Source organism: Amblyomma mixtum, chromosome 3, assembly GCF_055824585.1.
Source record: "Amblyomma mixtum isolate Tamu chromosome 3, ASM5582458v1, whole genome shotgun sequence".
NCBI lineage: Eukaryota > Metazoa > Arthropoda > Arachnida > Ixodida > Ixodidae > Amblyomma > Amblyomma mixtum.
Window position 1 is genome coordinate 215,692,261 of NC_143014.1, and position 21,193 is coordinate 215,713,453.

Below are 21,193 nucleotides of genomic sequence, written 5' to 3' on the forward strand. Positions count from 1 at the left end.
CTACAGCGTGCCTGTTTTGTTTTCGCCTTGGCTGTGCTTCGGCCAGTTGGGTAGGCTCACACAAACGTTTCTTTGCAAGTAGTCAAATACTAAGGCGTCTAAAGCCGGCAGCGAGGTTATATCCGGCGTATTACGTAAATCTAATAAGTTTTGAAATCACGCCTCGATATTCATGAACCTATAATCGACCTACTTGCGAGAGGAAATCCACAATCGAGGATTTGTAACGATTGCGGTAGCTACACTGAGACAATACCTTGTCGCGCAGGCTACCTCGCCAGCGCAGTGACGTCCTTCTCGCTAAGGAAAGCCTGCAAGAAGCTGATGCACATGCCCAACTGGGGAGACTACTCCAACGACCTTGGCTTTGTGCACGGCATGCGAGTCCTCTCGGCCACGTGGGTCGTGCTGGGGCATAGCCACCTGCTTCGAGATATACACGCTGGCTGTGAGTAGTACGGGCACACTTGGTCCCTCCTTGCCTGTCCGAAAATGAGTGAAAGAGGCACGGCTGTGTCAAAGGAGGAACTAGAAGTTGCCCAGCCTCAAGAAAACGTACACGTTAAAGGGCAACTGAAACGGTTTTAGAATTCGATGAGTTTAAGGTTGCTGAATGTGCAAAATGTGCAGGTAAAGCCCGCGAAATTGTTTTCCTATAGCATTTGAAATGGTGGCGTAATCGCCGAATAAAATCGTCGTCTGCGTTCAGCTTCTCTGAAGTGCACAGCGACGGCCAGAGGCCCCGATAATGACGTCACGTATGACAGCACTACGTTTCCAGCGAAGAAACGGTTATTCCATGGAAGAAAACCGACGCCATCGAAGGTGAATCTCATAATGCATTGTTTGGCGCCATCTGACGACGCACAGCAGCATGCAGGCGTAAGCAGCGGACATCTGAAATTTGGGCAACAATGACGTCACTGCCGAGTTTCCTCGCGCTCCTCCAACGTAGTGAGGACAAGCGTAAACATCGTCGCGGTTTTAATCGACGATTATGCTACCATTTCAAATGCTAGCGCAAAAATACTTTGCATGCTTTATCTAGAAGCTTGATAGATTCGAATTTTTGAATAACCTCGAATTATCAAAAAATTAATTCAGCTTCCCTTTAAGCTCTGCCCATTCCACGGCTACTCTTCCCCGTTTTCACCTGTGAAGTTACGTTAAACCAGTTGTTCGAACCTACCTCGCAGTTTCATTTGTTTCTTTTTTTCTCGCAAGTCTTCTTTTTTTGGAAGAGGACGCTACTGTAGCGCAGTGGCGTACAAACAATGTCGTCTCGTTTGCGGACTTTGTAGCGAGCCATATCTGAACAACTTCATAGCTTCAATGAACGAACGTAGCGGCGGTGCCGCTGTTTCGTTGCATCTCAAATTTGCAGATGGCAGTATTCGTGCAAATGTGTGCCACCAGCCTAATTGACGAAAGTAACAGGCATACTCAGATGCTCGTTACAGCGAACACGCATGTTGCTGGCCTCGAAGTTTTTTAGTTTTGCCAGTTTCGAGACTCCGGATCAAAGCCTTGACTACCACCGCTGCGAGTTTCCGGAGGTCGGCGAACAAACAATGTAGTTAGTATACAAAATGTTTGATTAAAAGGAATGCACGCAGGAACCGTTAAACCAGTCAGACAGCACAGCAGCATGCAACAAGGCCTATATGGGCAGTTCATTTCCTTTTAACTGAATGCGGGAAGATCAACAAAATTTAAGTTTGGAGAAAACCTAAGTACTCTGCCATATGTGCCTCCTTTTTAGTCATGCTCGGCCTTCTAAATTTTTCTGTATATTTTATTACTGCCGCCAGCTGCTGGTAACTGAAAGAGAAATAGAGCTCGCTATATGCAAAGCGACCAATTGTGTCGTTCTAATCTCGTGTTTTCTATTTGCTTTTTTCCGGCGCACTTACCACTTGCCCACGTATTACTATATTCAAGTTTTTTTAAACATTGTGTTTTACAAGCCCGAATAACATTCCCTGATGTGCTTTTAAGTCTGCCTTCAGGCCAAGTAATCGCATGCAGTAACTTGTAAGTCACTTGAAGTGAGGATACTGAAGCATGTCATGAAGTGCATCGTGAAGTTGTCTGCCTCTTCTGACATGTCTGCCTCTTCTGACATGTTGCGTTCATGCTGTCTGAAGCACGGGCTGAACTTAACAACAGCGAATCCCGATGTATAAAATTTAAATGATGCACACACTACAGTATTAGAGAACACAACTGTTGCATGTTTCTTTGCAGCTGACAACATAGGATTTCTCAGAAGAATCAAGGAAGACTTTCCGTTTACCGTCCAGGCGAACTCATTCATGGCTGTCCAGACATTCCTTGTGATGACGTAAGTCATAACGCTTAAACTTTGAGTTCTGGCTAGAGCATTCGTCTCTCATTAGCTGATATGCGGAAGGCTATCTTTGTACTTCGACGCAATTTGTTTGGATTGAATTTTTTAAAAGGAAACGCAGGCTACAGTCCTTTTATGTAACCGCGTAAATGCCAGTCGCATGAGTGGAGAAAAAAATTCTGTGATGCACAACAAAAGAAATTATGACGTCTGATTTGGCATTGGGTTATTATATAATAAAAGAAAACATGAAACCTACCTCGGGTGCATTCAATCGGACGTGTGGTCACTGAAACAACGAAAAGAAGGCTTTGGTTTAGTTTGGTTTATTGGGGTTTAACGTCCCGAAGCAACTCAGGCTATGAGGGACGCCGCAGTGAAGGGTTCCGGAAATCTCGACCACCTGGGGTTCTTTAACGTGCATTGACATCGCACAGAACACGGGGCTCTAGAATTTCGCCTCCATCGAAATTCGACCGCCGCGGCCGGGATCGAACCCATGTCTTTTGGGTCAGCAGCCGAGCGCCGTAACCACTGAGCCACCGCGGCAGTGTCAAAAAGAAGGGTCTGGGCCAAGCACTTTAATGGGGAGCGGATCCAACATGGATAATGGCCAGCGCTCTGCCCTGCTTCCACAATTTCGGAAGAAAGCAGGCTGAAATAGCGTGCATTAAGCCAGGAGGATTACGAATTCCTTAAAAAGAGTTTGCACAAGGCTCCAGCTGATTTGATGAAAGTGGATCCCGTCACACCTCCAACAAATGGTACATATCTCCCTCGAAGAAGGAAGTAAAGAAATCATTAGAAGCGATGCGAAGGGCAAAAACAGCTGGTGAGGATCAGGTAGCAGCAGACCTGTTGGCGGACGGTAGGAAGGCCCTTAACACTACTTACGGGCTATGAATGCGAAAGCATTTGTTCGTCATCGTGCGCTAGTAGTTAACGATATTTCTTTACTAGTTAGTACTAGTTACTAACTACTAGTATCTCAAAAGCGTCGGGGCAAAGGCTTTTATGGTAAAGACCTTTAGGTTGAAGGTATTTAGCTTGAATACCTTTACGATAAAGGTCTTAAGGTTAAAGGCCTTTAGGTCAAACGCAGTTAGGTTGAAGATCTTTCACCTAAAGTCATTGGGTGTCTATGTATACATTGGGTCCTCTGCTTACTCTCTTATGGTTGCGCTGACAGCTGTGCTGATGACGTCATTGGAGTTTTCGGACCATTTTGCCTGAACAACGCCGGGCTTCGTTACTGATGAGCCATAAAATGTTTTCGTATTGATAATGGTACAAATCTCCCTCGAAGAAAGAAGTAAAGAAAGCCTTAGAAAGAAGGCAAATGGGGAAAGCAGCTGCTGAGGATCAGGTAGCAGCAGGTTTGTTCACGGACGGTGAGAAGATTGTGCTAGAAAAACTGGCCATCCCGTATATGCAATGCCTCATGACCTCGAGCGTCAGGGAATCTTGGAAGAACACGGACATTATCTAAATCCATAAGAAAGGGGACATCACAACTTTCAAAACTACAGACCTATCAACTTACTGTCCATTTCCTACAAGGTATTTACAAAGGTAATCACTAACAGAATCAGGACAACTATATGCTTTAATCAACCAATTACCAGGCAGGCTTTCGTAAAGGGCACTCTAATATAGACCATATTCCTACTATTAATCAGGTGATATAAAAATGCGGAGAATAAAACCAACTCCTACTTACAGCCTTCACATATTACTAAAAAGTATCAGACTCCGTCAAAACCTCTGCAGTCATGCCGGCATTGCGGAACCAGGGTGTAAAGTAGCAAAATGTAAAAAATACTGTAAAATATCTATAGCGGCTGTACAGCCATCATGGTTTTTCAAAAAGACAGACATAAAATCCCAATAGAAGAGATCTAGAGGTATGGAGACGCGATCTCTTCAATGATATTCACCGCTTGTTTACCAGAGGTATTCAGGGACCTGAATTCGGAACAGGTGGGGATAAGAGTTAATGCAGATTACCTCAGTAATTTGCGATTCGCTGATGAGATTGCCTTGCTATGTAACTCAGGGGAAGAATTGTAAAGCATGATCGATGACTTTAACAGGCAAAGCAGAACGTTGGGTCTAAAAATTATTATGCAGAAAACTAAAGCAATCTTCAACAATCTGGGAAGGTAACAGTAGTTTACGATACGTAGCGAGGCTCTGGAAGTGGTAAAGGAATACGTCTGCTTAGAGCCGGTGGTGATCGCAGATCCGGACCATGAGAGGGAAATAACTAGAAGAATAAGAATGGGGTGAAGCACATTTGGCAAGAGTTCGCATGTCATGAATGACAGTTTACCAGTATCCCTCTAGAGAAAAGTACACAGCGACTGTCTTACCGGTACCCACCTTTGGGGAAAAACGTGAAGGTTAACGAAAAGGGTTCACCACAAAAAATGAGGACAAAGCAGCGAGCTATGGAAAGAAGATTGTAGGTGTAATATTAAAAGGCAGGAAAGGAGAGGAGAGGCTCTAGAAAGAAATACGAGTTAATGACATCCTAGTCGAAGTGAAGAAGATATGGGAAAAGGTAGGGCATGTAATGTGAAGGCAAGTGGCCTAGTGGTCTGCTTCGGCTGCGGGAGGTGGTTGGTTCGAAACCCACCACCGGACACCCACCGGTAAAAATAGCTACAAGCCACCCCCGGACTGGCGCCCGGCTTCCTCAGGGGTGTGCGCTTGGAGGAGGCTCCGCAAACCTCGCTGCGCTCCTTCGAGGGCAAACCTAGTTTCGAGCACTCAGTCTGTAAAGGTGGTTCGTGTTTCACTGCAAAGTGAAGAGTTCGACTCAAAAAGGGCCACAAGTTCGGATTCTACCGCACGAGGTGGATTTAGGGTTGCTTGAGGCGGCACTTATCTCTGATCCGTCAAGGTAAGTGTAATGTGAAGGCAAGATAACCGATAGTGCTTTAGGGTAACGGACTGCGTTCAAAGAGAAGGCAAGCGGTGCAGGGTGCGGCAGAAAGTTGGGCGGGCGGATGAGGTTACGAATATTGCGGGGACAAGGTGGCCGCAGCTGGCGCAGACGGGGGTGGATTGGAGGTATATTGAAGAGGCCGTTGCCCTGCAGTGGGCGTAGTTCAGCTGATGATGGTGATGATGATAATCACACATTGGAGGGGAAATAAAAAAAAGCTGAATTTATTGTGGTCGTAGGAAGCACACATGGATACAATTGGCTTCACACAATTCCAGGAAATCGGGACAAGCGCTCCTAGTTTGTGCGGCTGCCACTTCGTGCTGTATGGTGCTGAACAGCAAAAATTACCACCAAAATTTCGAAGCTTTGGTACACCAAATCATTTCTAGGCTCTGTCGGCGGGGTCGTGTCACCTAAACGTGTCCGCAAAACGTGTCCGCAGTAGTTGTGACGTTCTCAGAAGAGGCAGCGTCAAACAAGTGGTTGTAATCGGAAGAGGATGATGTGAGGATGCTGCGCAGAAAAGAGTATGTCGATAGGGTGATTAGTTAGTTAATTAGAGCCAAAAATGTATAAAACGTTGAAATTACGCGGGCGTCGATAAAGTGAGTGGACGGGAAAACAGCCATGGACGACAAAATAGTGAACATAAAGTTTGAAATCAACTGAAATCTATTTTATGAGTGATAATTAATCGAACAAAAAAGTTTCATTGATATAGATTAATTAGTTCATTAATTATCAGCAAAAACTATCGGACGGTTGAATAGACTGGACGGGGATATAATAAGTGGAGGGGAAAGCAACAACGGCGCCAAATTGAAAAAACCAAAATTGTTGATTAAGATAAAAGAAGGTATAATTAGAGTAAATAAGGCGATCTTTGACTAAAGATTCAGATAATTACGCTAATAAAGTAGTTAAGATAATTAACAAACTGAAATACAAAATGGCTGTGGCTTAGCTTGGTTAAGCCCGGTAATTGCGAAAGCAATATCCGTAGCTACGCCATGGTTCAGCTGGTAGTGTAGCTGGTGGTGGTGCTTGTGGTTAGACTTGTGGTGATGCATCGGTTATACAACCCAATCCAATCTAATCCAATCCAATCCAATATGCTAAAGGTCATTGGTAGCTACCAGCCTCGCTACGCGACGGGCTGAAAGTGCAACTAGTATTGCTTTCGCAATAATATTATAAAGAGAGGCAAAGAGAGGAGACGAGTGCCGAGGAGGCGTCAGTGCTTTCGCATTCTCCCAATGCGGGTCGCCGCAGTGATCTCTAATTTTTTCCTACCTCCGTCGGAACTATCGTGGGCACCAGCGCAGGAAGATCTTTACGGTGTCACGCTCCGTAGCGCGCACGAAGTGTAGGCCCTCAGTATGAACATCTTCGCTCGCCATCTCACTGCACTCTTTAGGGTTCTCTCAATTGCACACGAAAATATTACCATTGAGTTGCGCGGTCTTCGCTACTGACGGCTGACAGAGTGGGCTATTTGGTGGGAGAGAGAGAGAGACAGAAGAGGGAAGCCAGGGATGTTGACCAGAAGAGTGTTCTGGTTGGCTAGCCTGGACTAGGGAACAGGAATGGCGGGACTGAGAAAGAAAAAGAGAACGGGAGTGAGGGACACAGTCGCAATTGGTCCCTCAAGCCAGTCTCACTCAGGAAGCAAAACAGTGCCTTGTAAGCCTTGAGGACTGTCGACTACTGTGGCCACGGTGCCAGGATCTTACCCTCTGTTAAACGGCGAGGATCAAAGCGGTCCAGAGCACAACGCAGCGTATTTCTTTCGGTCGCAAAAGCAGTGCCCTCACACAGGAGATGTGCACTTGTCACCACGCAGCCACATCTTTCGCAAGCAGGGCTGTCGGCAATCAGAATCCGAACTGTGTATTGCTTTGTAAATGCAACACCGAGCCATAGACGACCCAGCAATGTTGCTTCGCGACATGCTAGTTGATGATGTCCAGGAAAGCCGGGGCATGTCAACTAATCTGCTGATATTCAGCATATTGAAGCTTTTTAAGCACCGAATATACACAAGTATTTTCTACTGCAGTGGCGGCATGGGCTAGTTGTGGCGGCATATTTTGATGAGAACAACGTGAAACCGGCAATGGACCTTTGCTTCCTGCTGCGTTTCTCCCTCTCCTCCGTTCGTCTATTTCACGTTGTTCCCTTCTAAGAGACAAACAAAAAAGAAATAATGAATTTTTATTAGAAAGTGAGCGATATTTATAACTGTTGCTCGCGTGTAAAGTTACCTTGTGCGCTGTGAAAAAAGCCACGAAAATCGAATCATCTGTGGCAGGAGTACGGCGCCTGAACACCCCGCGCCGGCAGTTCTCTCCTGTCTGCCGTTCGCATGGTGTGCCAAGGTTGAAAAAACGCCGCGAGCAGCAGATATTTTGCTCTTCTGGCTTTTCGCGCGCTTTCTTCAGGGCGCGAAAGAAAAAAAAACGCCCTGCGTGTTTTCAGAAATTTCGCCAATGATGGTTTCTTTGCGTTCCCCACATCATCCTAATTAATACTTTTGGTGCGTGTGCAGCGGTTTTAAATTTCCCCAAAGTGTTTTAAAGAAACGGTCAAGTTAAAACCCGTAAGAATGTGTATGAAGCTCCTCAGAACTGTCGTACAAAGTTGTTCTAGATGCGTTACGGCAAGCGATGGCAGTTGGTAAGACAAGCCGCGCTCTATATAAGGTGCTGTTTTCGAAACACGGTTGATGAAACGTGGGGTTCGGCTTCTAATTAAGAGTGAATGAAATCTGCCAGCGCAATATGGCTGGAAAATGCATCTCTACTTGAAGCCAATCCTGGATCTGTTTCACATATAACAGTCCTGCCCTTATTCATCAGTTGATTACCTCAAACCTCAAGCAGTGCTTGCGCAGAAACTATACTAAATTTTCCAATAGCCCCACACGTCCGCAAGCAACTATAGAGCGTTTGAACTTTATTGCTGCTCTTTTGTGTATATCAAAGTACATTCTCGAAGCATTCAAACTGTTATCGGCTTATCGTTTCAGGGGATTTCTGACGGGATACTTGGTTATGAAGAATGCCAGATTGAAGATGTCACCAATCCTGGTTGTTTTCATGGCACTCTTCAGACGTTACATTCGGTGAGGTTTAAAGCGATGTTCCTTATATGCTTTGTTTTCTCCGCAAAAATCGATCTTTCCTCTCCCTTTGTTATTTCTACCGCCCTTTCACGTAATGGGAAGTTACCCTCTCATGGAGTTCCCCTGAGCTTCTGGGGAAAACAAAAGCTCTTGGCTAACGAAGCTTCATTTAGTGCATAGATTAGTGAAACCGCTCTGGAAACATTTCAAGACTACGCGGGGTTCTCTCGCAAAGCAGGGGAGCCAGCCCCATATTTTCTTTCTGTACAGCCCCCGTCAAAAGTATACAGCCCAAAGGGTTTGCTTCTAAACTGTTTAGCGGGGCTCCTGTAGCACATCTAGCAGTCCGAAGCTTGGGAGGATTGAGGACGCGAAGCCATTCCTCTTTCGAGAAATTACGGTCGCTGAGGATGCGTAACCAGGCATACAGCAGGCCTACAGATGGCGCCGGGTCACGGCCAGCTGCGCGCCCACGTGCCGCGTCGGGACCAATCAGTGCGTGCGCACTGAGGACGTGCGGAAGCGGATCATGGTAGCGGACATGGAGGAAAAAAAACTAAGGAGGGAGCATGACGTCACGCGGCCAGCGTTCGCAAGCCGAGTGTTTTGAAGTCGTTTTCTCCCTCAGTTTTTCGCTCTCCGAGGCAGTCCTTTATATTTTGATTCTGGTATGTTTTAGTGCGCGCGTATGCGCGACTCGCGGCGCGGGCGTCTACAGCAAGGAAGTTGATCTACAGTTAGTCTGCCGCGCTAACCGGCGCATGCGCGCGCGCAGCGGGGCTAGACTTTACCGCACGCTATCACGTGGTGCGATCACGGGGGGACACACTCTCCTTTTTTTGCTATGTCTTTACTTGTTTAGACTAGGCTTCAAGGTTGTCGCCGGACGCTCCCTCCTCAGTTTTTTTTCTTCCATGGTAGCGGATCACGTTGCGCTATAACTCTCTACTAGGGAGGCTGCGCTAATACTTTCGGCGGCGCTGCTCGCAGGTTGATCGTGCCGATGGCGGCGGTGATGGGCTCCGTCTACCTGCTGCCCGCGCTGGTGGACGGCCCCCCGCTGAGGGAACACTTTCCCTCGTTTCAGAACAGCTGCGATAAGAACTGGTGGAGGATGTTTCTAATGGTCCACAACTACGTTCCGGTTACTGAAATGGTGAGCAGCTGCATCTCTCGAGGAAAACGTCTGGAGCAGCGAGGTGGCGAGAAGCGGGGAGCACCGAGCAATCCAAAAAAAAATCAGCATTTTAAAAATTAGTGCTGGGATTCCCTGAAAGAGTAGAAAGAACTGATTATGAGTGACTTCATGGCTGTGTCCCGTATACTATGGTCGCTGGTGATATCAATAGAAAACCACTGGTTTCCTTCATTCCTCCTCTTTTTATGAAGTATATGGCCAGCTATTTAGCTTCGCGTTTCCAGTAACTTAGTGGAAATGAAAACAAAAATGTATGAAGTACTGCTAAAATTTCATATCCGTAACATAAGCCGTCCGTAACTACTTAAATCTTCGCCGATTTTTCGCACCTGTTCTTCATAGGATTAGGAGCCTGAATCATACCAGGATGAACCGCGACTCAAAAGCTTGCTGTGTGCACTAAAATGCCTGAAAACTCCGACCACTCTTCTATTAAAAGCAAAGGGCCTTCTTTATGCATGACCTCGACTTCTGATGCGAGCAATTCTGTCCTGCAGTGCATGCCCCATTACTGGTATCTCGCTGTGGACTATCAGCTGGCGATCGTCACCACCATCATCTTCGCTGTCACAATTCCAAAGTGAGCACGTTTCTTCATTTTCTTCTGTGTCAAATGGGAGGTCGATGTGCAGTTGGTATTACTAAATTAAATGACATAAGTTACTGTCTGTTATTAGACGAAACATGGCTGCTAAAAGCCCATAGCAACGCGGTCTTCATTTGCTCTCGTAGACCTCGAAGGTCGGAATTTCACAGCGGTTCCTTGTTTCGATTCTAGTTAATGCTAGTACCCCACTGATCGGTTAATTAAAGAGGTAGCGACACTCGGCATATCTCAAGCTAATAATGAGGAATGAGATATTCGGATAAGATAAAGCTGAACTACAATCGATTCTAAATACTGGCTCACCGCTCCAACTCTACTGGAAACGCCCTAAGCAGCTGTATAGGAAACCATGAGCGTAAATATGCAGCATATATACAGTCATGCTGCTTGGCCGGCTGAAGAAAAGCGAAGTAACCGCGACAATTTGCGAAGAAAAGATTCCTTGAAAACACAGTACAAGACCTACCGCACGAAGTTTCACTATAGTATAGTTGATGGGGCCGGTAGCAATATTCAAATACCCTATGCGTAAAAGAACCGGATTTTTTACAGCGCAACTCTTAAGCGCCCGTTCCTGCGCTCCGCGTCGTACTCAGCGTCGGCGTTGTCGGCGTAACCGGTTGTCCAAGTATCAGAGCGAAACGCCACGTGGAAGTTGGCTGCCACGGGAAGATCTCAGAGGGTGGCTATGAGCATGGCACGCCACCTGCCAGTTTCGGCGGTGTCGGCGTAACACACAACATGGAAAGTAGTAGCACAGCGCAACGCGCCTGCCACGGTGACAGCGTGGAAATGTACAACCGAGAGGTGGCTGTCACGGGAAGATCCCGGGGGCCGCGGTTAGCAGCGCAACACGCCACCTTCCAGAAGTGGCGTGTGAAGAGCTGCGCTCAAACTTCTCATTGCCGGCTATCGCAATCGTCTCTCAGTTTTAAAACCTCCTTTGCTGTCCTCTTTCAGGAGGCCTAAGCTATGCTTATGGCTAATGGGCGCCATGGTAGCGGTGTCCTCACTGGCCACCGCGATACAGACTTACGTCCTCGACGCCCTGCCATTTCCACTCATCATATCCATAGACGTCAAGTAAGTGTCCCGGGGATACACCAGCCATGCATGTACAGCATCTGCAGTGTGGCAACCCTTTTAGCGCACAGATGCCTACGCGGTATGCAATATATCGTCAGCTTTCCTGGGCGCGTAATAAACGCTGTTCAAAGAGACCCCGACTCGGGGCTCGAGCGCTTCACTGGGCCAGCCTCATCGTGCAAAAAGCAAGGTAATCTTAAGCTTGTAAATAGTTGGTCGTTATTCACTCGGGTTTACCAAATGAAGTGAGCGACGGTTACCATATCTGAAAAAAAAATTAATTTTAAACGTGCTTGTCAGTCGCGGGGATACTGTGTACTTGCATGGAGCAAAAACAGAATGTCCGCATTATTCGACCCTCTCTTAATATGAACACGTTTTAGTTATTGCTATCACCTGACCTGCTGGTTCCCTCGAAAGTGGAGCATAACTTAGACCGCTTCCAAGCATTCATCCGCTATGGGAACCAAATTTAACCAGCGGGCGGAAAAGAGCCACACGACTCGTGTGCGACACGACTTCTAGGGCGATTTTCTTTCATTTTGCCTTGGTGATGAATTACGCAGGAAATCTGCGCTCACAACGTTGTACATAACGTGCGCAGTTGGTCCTGGTACTTCTAGGTGGTACCCGGAAAGCTGATGGCGCATCAGTGCATATTCTCCGCTCTGTCCTGCCTTTGACCAAGTCTTGCGGACGGTAACTTGAGCTTAGCACCGTCTAGCTTTTACTTTTCCTTCGCCTTCCTACTTTGTACTTGCAACATAAAGCGCTTTTTCCAAATTAACTATTATTAATGACCTAGATCAGAGTCGTTAAATTTTCATCTCCATCCTTCGAGACGTTGAGAAAAACCGAATGTTGTTGTTTCAGAAAACATTTGCTAATTTCATCTCCCTTCTGTTGCTAATTTCGTGGCTGCAGGAGAAAAGCAGCACAGGCTAAACGATATCGATTTTAGTACCTCATTAAAAACCAGAGCCACTGAAGAGTAGATAATGTTGCTGTTGTGCGGCCAAATGGGAGAAGAGTCCTATAAGCGGTGTTGGCCGCGTTCCTTGCCATTCTGTGGGCTTAGTTTCCTCAAAGTATGACACCCGCTCTCATCGTAGAAAGCATCTCCGGAAGCTAGACCGCTTTTCTTACCATATAGACATACTAGCTGTATCAAAACATAATAAACAGTTAACGTTCATTTATATAAAATGTTTTAGCCGTGTGTAAAGGCTTCTACCAATGACAAACGGCTTACCGTACATACTGCACTGAGTATGAATGACCTTGCATTCAAATCGCGATCCCGCAAACCCTGTTCCAGCAAAAATGACGTGGGTGGTATTAACATCCCTTCTGGCACCCTGTGTGCAGGAAAATCCGCGACGTGCACACCCAGATCTACTTCAGGCCGGTCGCGCACGCCGCCCCGCTCTTTCTGGGCATCATATTCGGCTGCCTGGCTCTGCGGCGGCACCGAATGTCGAGGCTCGTCCAGTGTGCCGCGTGGGCCGCGGCCACCGTCCTGGCTCTGGCCCCGCTGCTGGGAGTGCGCACCTGGCTCGACGGACGGCAGCCGGAGAGGCTCGAGTCGGCCTTCTACGGGGGCCTCCACCGCGTCTCCTGGGGCCTGGCCATCTCCTGGGTGATGTACGCCTGCGCCACGGGCCGCGGCGGCTTCGTCAACAAGATACTCGCCTGGCCCATCATGTACCCCCTGGGAAGGCTCTCCTTCGCCGTTTACCTCGTGCACCTGGTGGTGTTGAGAGTGACCTCAGTACTTCGGCGAGAGCTCGTCAGTCAGCAACCGTTCCTTCACGTAAGCTGGTGTTTTTAGCCACACACTGATCAGAAATACATCTTAGTGCTCGGGAAGTTAGGCGTGAGTGCAGACCTCTAGTATAACCACAAACATGAAACAAGACAACGGGCGCTTACTCCCCGTACTACAGCCCCACTAAACAGCCGCGATTACCACAAGCTCGTAGTGCAACCCTCTGCCCGAGGAGGAAAAAACAGGCAGAGTACACAGTGGACCTCATGAACGAAAGACGTGAACATTTAATTACTAGCAACTAGGGTAGTATCCAGGACCTGTGACGTATGCTTCATTGCCTCTTCTTTGAGTCTCGTTCACTGGTATCACAATTTTGCGATTCATTGTTAGTGTATTTCAATGCTTTCACGAAGAAAGGCGAGCTTTTATTTTCAGTCTACATGTAATCCCATACAAAACATGACCTGAAATGTTCGTTGTAATATCACCCCCCTCCCGCGCCCCACTGTAATGCCATGCAAAATTTGACACTACGGGTATGCGGTAAATAAATAATTCAAGCTGAAAAATTTTCACGCTTAATCTTTAGCTGCTTGCTTCATGGATAAAAGCTCCTGTTCCTGATGACAAGGAGCTTGCGAAAAGCAAACAAAACAAAACTTCCTTGTATATTCACGCGTAAAAATGGCGTAAAAGCCTAGAGAAAAGAATGCTTCTTTGTGATGCCACATAACCATTCAAGGAACAACAAGTGTTACAATCTGTGCCACCAGCCGTTTCCCATTTTAGTCGTTAGGATTTTTTTGAGGCGAAAGAATTTCTTGCCTCATGAGTGGCATGGACAGGATGTGTGCCACCACAGGCTGTGGACAGAAAGCGGGGACAGGGCGTGTCCTCGTGAACTGTCGATCAAATATTAAGAGTGTAATTATGGTTTGTAATGATTGATAATGATTGAGTGGAAAGTTTAAAATCACCGAATTACTAAATAATATTTTAAAAATAATTTAAAGAAATAAAAATAACATATAATTAGTAAAATGCAATAATAAAATAAAATGAAGCAGAAAATACACGAATGAAAACAGCAAAATAAAAAATGCTAGAATAAAATAATATACAATCAAATGATTGGATTAGGATTGGATTATTGGGGTTTAACGTCCCGAAGCAACTCAGGCTATGAGGGACACCGTAGTGAAGGACTCCGGAAATTTTGACCACCTGGGGTTCTTTAACGTGTGCTGACATCGCACAGTACACGGGCCTCTAGAATTTCGCCTTCATCGAAATTCAACCGCCGCAGCCGGGATCGAATCCACGTCTTTCGGGTCAGCAGCCGAGCGCCATAACCACTGAGCCACCGTGGCAGGGCCACACAATGAAATGAAATAAAATAGTAAAGGTAATGTAGTAAAGATAAAATAACAATGAAATGAAATGAAATACAAAGAAGTAATGGTTAATTACATTATTAAGCAAAAGAGGTGGTAAAACTCGAAACGTTTTCGTGTTTCCGCACGTAAAGAGACTTATTGCACCTTTAAATTTTTGTACTTCCTTTTTCCGATCCTCCATTTATATATCGCAGCGGTTGGAAAAATTTCATATCGACGTTCTGTACTGGCGAAGCTTTCAACACAATACAGGCTTACGCCCCTACATGTGTGCGTGCCTCGGGTCATTTTTCCTTGATGCACGGCGTGCATGATTTCGGACGCTACATTTCTAAATTTTTTTCGAAGCGTCTAGAGCTGTTTTCACGAAGTAAGTGATGTTGACTACGATTCGCACTAGACAGAATGGTAGTGGCGTTTCGTTGCTAGAAAAAAAAAAGGATCGTTTCCCAAAAATGACAAATCTAGATGGACGTCGCGGATTGCTACGGTGCGCCTGCACTCTAAACTCGAATGTGCCTGTATGAGAGTGAAAAGGAAGTGAGCTCGTTATGAAGACTGAAGCGCTAGGAAACACGGACAACACGAAGGAGACACCACATGCGCTATGGTGCTATTCACAATGAACAACCAACTTGCCCAATCAGCTACCCTCATCAGGTAGGCTGTCCTCCCGATGAAAGGGAGTGTGCTAGAAAGGACTGGTTATTCACAGATAATTTTTCAGATTTTTCTTCATATTAAAACATAACCCGTTCCTGAAAGAGATATCCTCAGAAGAAACTTCTCGTGAAAAAAAGGAATTGCGCCAAATGTTTTAATGCGGCGTTTTTAACAGTGTCTACGCGTGTGGCTTCCATAACTTGTTTCCTGACTTTTTGCAGGCCCAGATATACCTAGCCGTGGTCATGGTGTCCTATGGAATCGCCATATTCGTCTACCTCCTTGTCGAGTGCCCCGTGGCCGGCCTCGATAACACTGCCTTCAGCAAAGTAACGCCAAAGCCGGGAAACCAAAGTGCCTCAAAACCCAAGGGCACCGCGCACGAAATCAAGCCCGTCCATACTTTCCATGGCAACGGGACAAGTACGATTATAGAGCTTTCGTCCGCACCGCACCAAATAATCAACAGCTTTCCCGACGTCACAAAAGACGTCGGCAACGGGAGGCACCTTAACGGCTACGCGAACTCTGTGTGCGAAAGTGACGCCAACCACGAAGACTCGGAGGGAACCGGCGCAACTATCTCCGTAAGGTTTTGAGGAGACGACCTCTGATCTAGCTGCACGTTTTGGGCCACAGGCAACGACGTCTCACGGCGGTGCAAGCTGGTCACACTGCACGCCGCGACCTCCTCCACTCCGCTATGACTGCGGAGAAGCGGCGTGTGCAACGTGTTCTCGTGAAGCCTCTGGCGAATACAAGTGAAGTCGTTCGAGCTTTGAGGATTTGACGTCCTACTGTTCGCCGCTGTAAATAGTACGAAATGAAGTATACGATACTTTTCAAGTGTGCCTTGTTTCTGCTGTGATTTAGACTTTTACGTTTACGTGTTTGGCAACTCTAGACTGAAATATACCTAATTTCGCAATAAACTATTGTATTTACCGAGCGCCGCCACGATTTGTGCACTTTTAGTATTTTTAGGTGCGGCTTTTCCCGCCGCACTCTGAAGGGCTTAATTCCGGGCTGGTCTGAATCACATTACCACATTTGGTACACAACCACTGTCCCGATTTTCACTGTACAAAGAAGCAAACAGAATCACATATTCGTGGGCCCTGAATGACGTCATCAAATTGTTTGGTTACGACATAAAGCGCAGAGGAAAGACGTCCACCACACCGGAAACTCCGAAAAAATTCAAAAACAACTAGGGACTGGCAGAGGTTGTGTTAATTTGATAAGTGATATCAGTTAAACTACGTTAGTTGCCGCGTAGAGTATTCTCTGAAGGTACCCTTGAGCAAATACCAACTGATTATACATTTCTTCAAAGCGCCCATCGACCATACGAACAGCTAACGAGAGCCAGATGCTCTGTTGCCATATCGGCTGATAAAAAAACAACTGCTACCATCTGAGCCACAGGGTGTGTGCCAGAGATTCGTCTCGGGTTTCAGGTGATCAGGCTGTATTTCAGTTCCTTTCGGTTCGAGCTAATAAAAGTCTGTCCCATCAAACTCTACTTCCTCATCTGACACTGATTCTGTTTCACTGAAGTTAACGCGCGTATCACGAAGTAAATTAACTGCTCTTGAGGTGAACTTAATATTTACGTGTGTATTGTTTGAATTTCGAAGTTTATTTGGACAAAGAATACATGGTGCAATATGTCCACGAGGTGAGGGAAAAGGAGACTTTAATGCCTTCTGACTAAGATTGCACATCGTTTACATTTCACGGGCAGTCAGCTACACATAAGAAACAATACAAGAAGTATATCGCTGATGTAACTAGAATACATTTCTATTAGAAAAAATATATGAAAAATTTGTTACCCTTCAAGAAATTTCCAATGCCATGAATATATATATATATGTATATAATCTTGGAGCACATTTAATTCGTTAAAATTCAAGTAGTCAAAGATGCAACGTTCCTGTCAACGGAATAAGCAAAGCAGGTGACCTGTTAGTGGAGGGACGTCTTACTTCCTTTCTTTCTTTTTTTTTTTTGGCCGTACATCCAGCGCGCAAGGTGACTACGAAGCCTAAGTTTTTCTAGAAGGTCATCTTGTTTTTGTAAATTTTACGGGCGACGTAGCATGCAGCGTAGGACGGGAACTTGTTTCCTTTTTTTTAAGCGTAGCTTTTGCAGCTTGGCTTATCTTGAAAAAGCACAGCGAAGTAATGGCGCTTTTCGTTTTCTTTTGCACTGAGCTCTCAGGTGAATGCATGATATAGGGCATGAAGAAAATTGAAGCTCTGTAACTCTGAGGCCGCATACTATGAGAAAACACGCACACCACCGTCTTTTTGTAATACTGCCAGTATATTATGAGCACATCTGCAGGACCTTCGTCCAAAAAAAAAATGGAAATTGGTTGAAAATTGGTTTCTTGAGGAAGGTAAATGACGCAGCAACTGTCTCATATATCTCATTGAACACCAGAACCGCGCCCTAAGGAAAGGGATAAAGGAGGGAGTGAACGAAGAAAGGAAGAAAGAGGTGCCGTAGTGGTCGTTTCCGGAATAATTTCGACCACCTGGGGGATTTTTAACGTGCAACTGACATCGCACAGCACACGGACGCCTTTTTCGTAGGTCCATCGAAACGCGGCCGCCGGGGTTGGGTTCGTACCCCTGTACTCCGGCTTAGTAGGCGAGGGTCTTAATCACTGAGCCACCTCCGAAGTTGTTCGCCCGTATTGGCGTCATTCGAATGAAAAGAGGATAGGTGTCCTCTCACTACCTGTAGTGAGACAGTGGGACACGACAACAATTTAGACAGATAAAGTATTTAAAATTACCTAGTGAAGCTGCTGTCGCAGGCTGTATCACGAACCAGCCGCAAGATGGAGCAGTCCCGCAGTTCATATTTCATTTCATTTCATTTCATTTATTGTACCCCTCAGGGCCAGAGGCATTACAGAGGGGGAGTGGCAAAACACAAGAAAAGGTTAGAAAATACAGCAAAGAGACAAATTTAAATAACACCTGAGTATACAATGCTAGCTATAGCTTCGCGGAACATGTCATAGTTATTGATGTCGGCAATACCTATGGGAAGGTAATTCCAGTCACGCGAGGTACACAGCAAAAATGACTAGGAAAAATATCTGGTATCAGAAGAAACTAAACCGACTTTATGATTATGGTCAGTACGATGGGATACATAAAATGGCTGTGGAATAAGGCGATCGCGCAGTACAGGATGATGGTAAAAATTGTGAAATAAAGCGATACGAGACACTTTTTGACGAAGTGACAGCGATGGGAGAGAAAGGCTAGACTTCATAGTAGTTATGCTTGCAGTGCGATTGTAATTAGTGAGGATGAAACGCGCAGAGTTATTCTGAACCATCTCAAGAGCAGTATATGACTGTCATAAGGAGGCTCCCAGACTGATGATGCATACTCCAGTTTGGAACGAATTAGTGTTTAATATAACAAAAGTTTCACAGAAGAAGGAACGTTGAAAAAATGGCGACGTAAGTAACCAAGCATGCGATTAGCGTTGTTGATTATGTGCTCGATATGAAGAGACCAGCTTAGGTTAGAAGTGATATGAACGCCAAGGTATTTATATCATATTACAGACTCTAAAGACACGTTATTAATATAATACGAAAGCGAGTCAGTAGATTTTCTTGAAACACGCATGACTTTGCATTTCTTAATGTTTAGTTGCATTGACCATTTATTGCACCAGTTAGCTACAGCGGTAAGGCCAGTCTGAAGTAGGCAGCTGTCGTTAGTATCGATTATTTCTCTGAAAATAACGCAATCGTCCTCAAAAAGGAGGATATGAGAGTTGACAAGAGTTGGAAGATCGTTATTGTAGATTAGTAGGAAGTGCATAGAAAGAAAACTTTTACTTTTCATTTAATGCCTACAAAATGGAGCTGGAGCCTATAAATGCTCTGTGGAACGAGTTCAACCGGAAATAATCCTCTGTCACATGGGTATACCACTGAAGTTATGCGTCTGTGGTTGCTAGCTGTCAAGCAATGCTCGACGAAATGCATTTGCTCCACGGCCTTCACTATGTACCGAAGTATAAACACTATATGACTGCTTTTGCGAGCTGTTTCTTCACTACGCATCTGAGCTAACTCTTCGAGCTTGAAGCCGATACTTGGGCTTCTTGACGGATGGTTCACGGGCTTTGTTTCGTACTCGAGAGAAAGAAAAATTTACCCCAGTATAGAAATGAGGGAGAAAATGGTCTAATTAGATCTTTCCTAGCATGCTGCGCAGCTTCTAAGCTTCGCACTGAATTCAGTACATCTGACGTTGTTTAAAAACACTTAAATAATTCATTAATCAGTCGGAATACAAAATGTATTCAGAGTGACCGTTTACAGGAACACAGCAACAACGTTAGCATGTCAGTGGCCGACCATAAGGGGTTCACTGCCGCAACTGCATGGAAAAATGAAAAAAAAAAAGAGGAGGGAGGGGAAGAAGCATGCTATCCGATTCGCAGCCAGTATAAGGTCTTATCAGAAAGTCGCAAATAAACGACAAGATAAATAATCGAGGCCCACGAAATTCAAGAACACCAAGAGAAATGCGTAAAAGAGAGAGAGATAAAACGTTTATTGCAAGTGAAGAACGTTGGTCGCGCAAATGGGTGGCACCCATAGTCTAAGGCTCCACTGTCTTTCGCTGACTTACGGACTTGCTGAAACAACTACATTGATGATCCAGGGATTCGCTGGTCAGGCCACCTCCTACCACTTACATATTGGGTTAGACATTGTTAAATGTCTTTAGCTTGGCTGTACATTCCCAGGATATACAGGGTGTTTCAAAGAAGGTGACCGGTAATTTTTAAAAGTAGAGTTTTTGAGGTAAATGAAAGCTATTTTCGGCATAGTAATTAGTACCGTATTTTCCAGTGTATAAGACGCACCCTTGTATAAGACGCACCTGCCTATATGCAGGCTGCTATTGAAAAAGTTGGCATATAAGACGCACCCGTGTATAAGACGCACCCCAATTTACCCAGTTAGGCTAGTGAGGCTTAATTAAACATGCTTGTGTGACCATCGTGAAATGCACCGTACCTGTGAGTTCTTAAGCAACGCTAAGTGATCGATAAGGCAACACTCATGCCATACCCGCCCACATTTTAACAAAAAAAAAAACGAAAGAACTCTCCTTATGTCCATAACAACATTTTATTTTCACTTAAAACCTTCGAAGTCTTCATATTCGGATGCGCTATCAAAAAGTTTGCCCCTTTCTGGAGGCAATGCAGCTGAAACATTCTCTTGGCACAATGCACGTACTACATACACAGAGCAAACAAAGTTGCAAAGGGAGACTACAAAAAAATGCCGGCTTGTCTTGACAATGGCGAAAAGCGCGATTGTCGCCATCTTTTTGGCATTTCACATTACTTTTGCTTGGGGCTTCCGAAACGGCCGCGTGTTTATGATCCCGGAAGTCATCATCCCCGCCGTTTCATGATAAAGTTCACCTAAAAAAGTTGCGCATGGCGGTCCCCATATTATAGCCGTGTTACAGCTGCGTTATTGGTAGCGATATTTTTCTGGTAAAAAAAACTTCAACATGAACCTGAGTAATTTCTGAACTCACAAAAAAAGCTGAAAAATTCGCATATAAGACGCACTCTTGTATAGGACGCAGCAGCAAGATTTTTGAAAAAAAACAGCGTCTTATACACCGGAAAATACGGTAATTGCAGTGCTGGCGGACGTCAAAGAACAGGCGAATCATGTTAACTAGTAAAGTTTTTAATTAAATTTTGATAGTTCAATTTTTAACTAATGTCGATAGGCGGCCGCTTGCAATTAGTGATTTCTAGCCGACCATTGGTAATAATTTAAGAAACAGATTAACAAAGCGCAACGAAACGAGAACACAACACACAGGACGGATGCTGACTACCAACTCTTTATTGAGTCATAAAAAACCAGCACAATTTATATCATTTTCCTGGACCACGTGATATACTGTCAGCCAGTGGACATAGCGAAGGAACGCCTCACACGCTTGGCGATCATTACACAGTTC

General features: G+C 45.4%; 1 protein-coding gene across 1 annotated transcript in view; it reads left to right on the forward strand.

Annotated features, from left to right (window-relative positions):
• The window catches only part of LOC149353655 (nose resistant to fluoxetine protein 6-like), a 39,810-nt gene extending 24,062 nt beyond the window's left edge, over positions 1–15,748 (forward strand). The window contains exons 6-13 of the mRNA XM_089575845.1: positions 269–448; positions 2,248–2,344; positions 8,332–8,427; positions 9,418–9,583; positions 10,123–10,205; positions 11,193–11,315; positions 12,687–13,131; positions 15,371–15,748. Coding sequence (XP_089431971.1) covers positions 269–448; positions 2,248–2,344; positions 8,332–8,427; positions 9,418–9,583; positions 10,123–10,205; positions 11,193–11,315; positions 12,687–13,131; positions 15,371–15,748 — 1,568 coding nt within the window. The remainder of the gene's footprint in view (positions 1–268; positions 449–2,247; positions 2,345–8,331; positions 8,428–9,417; positions 9,584–10,122; positions 10,206–11,192; positions 11,316–12,686; positions 13,132–15,370) is intronic.
• Positions 15,749–21,193: the final 5,445 nt, after the last annotated feature.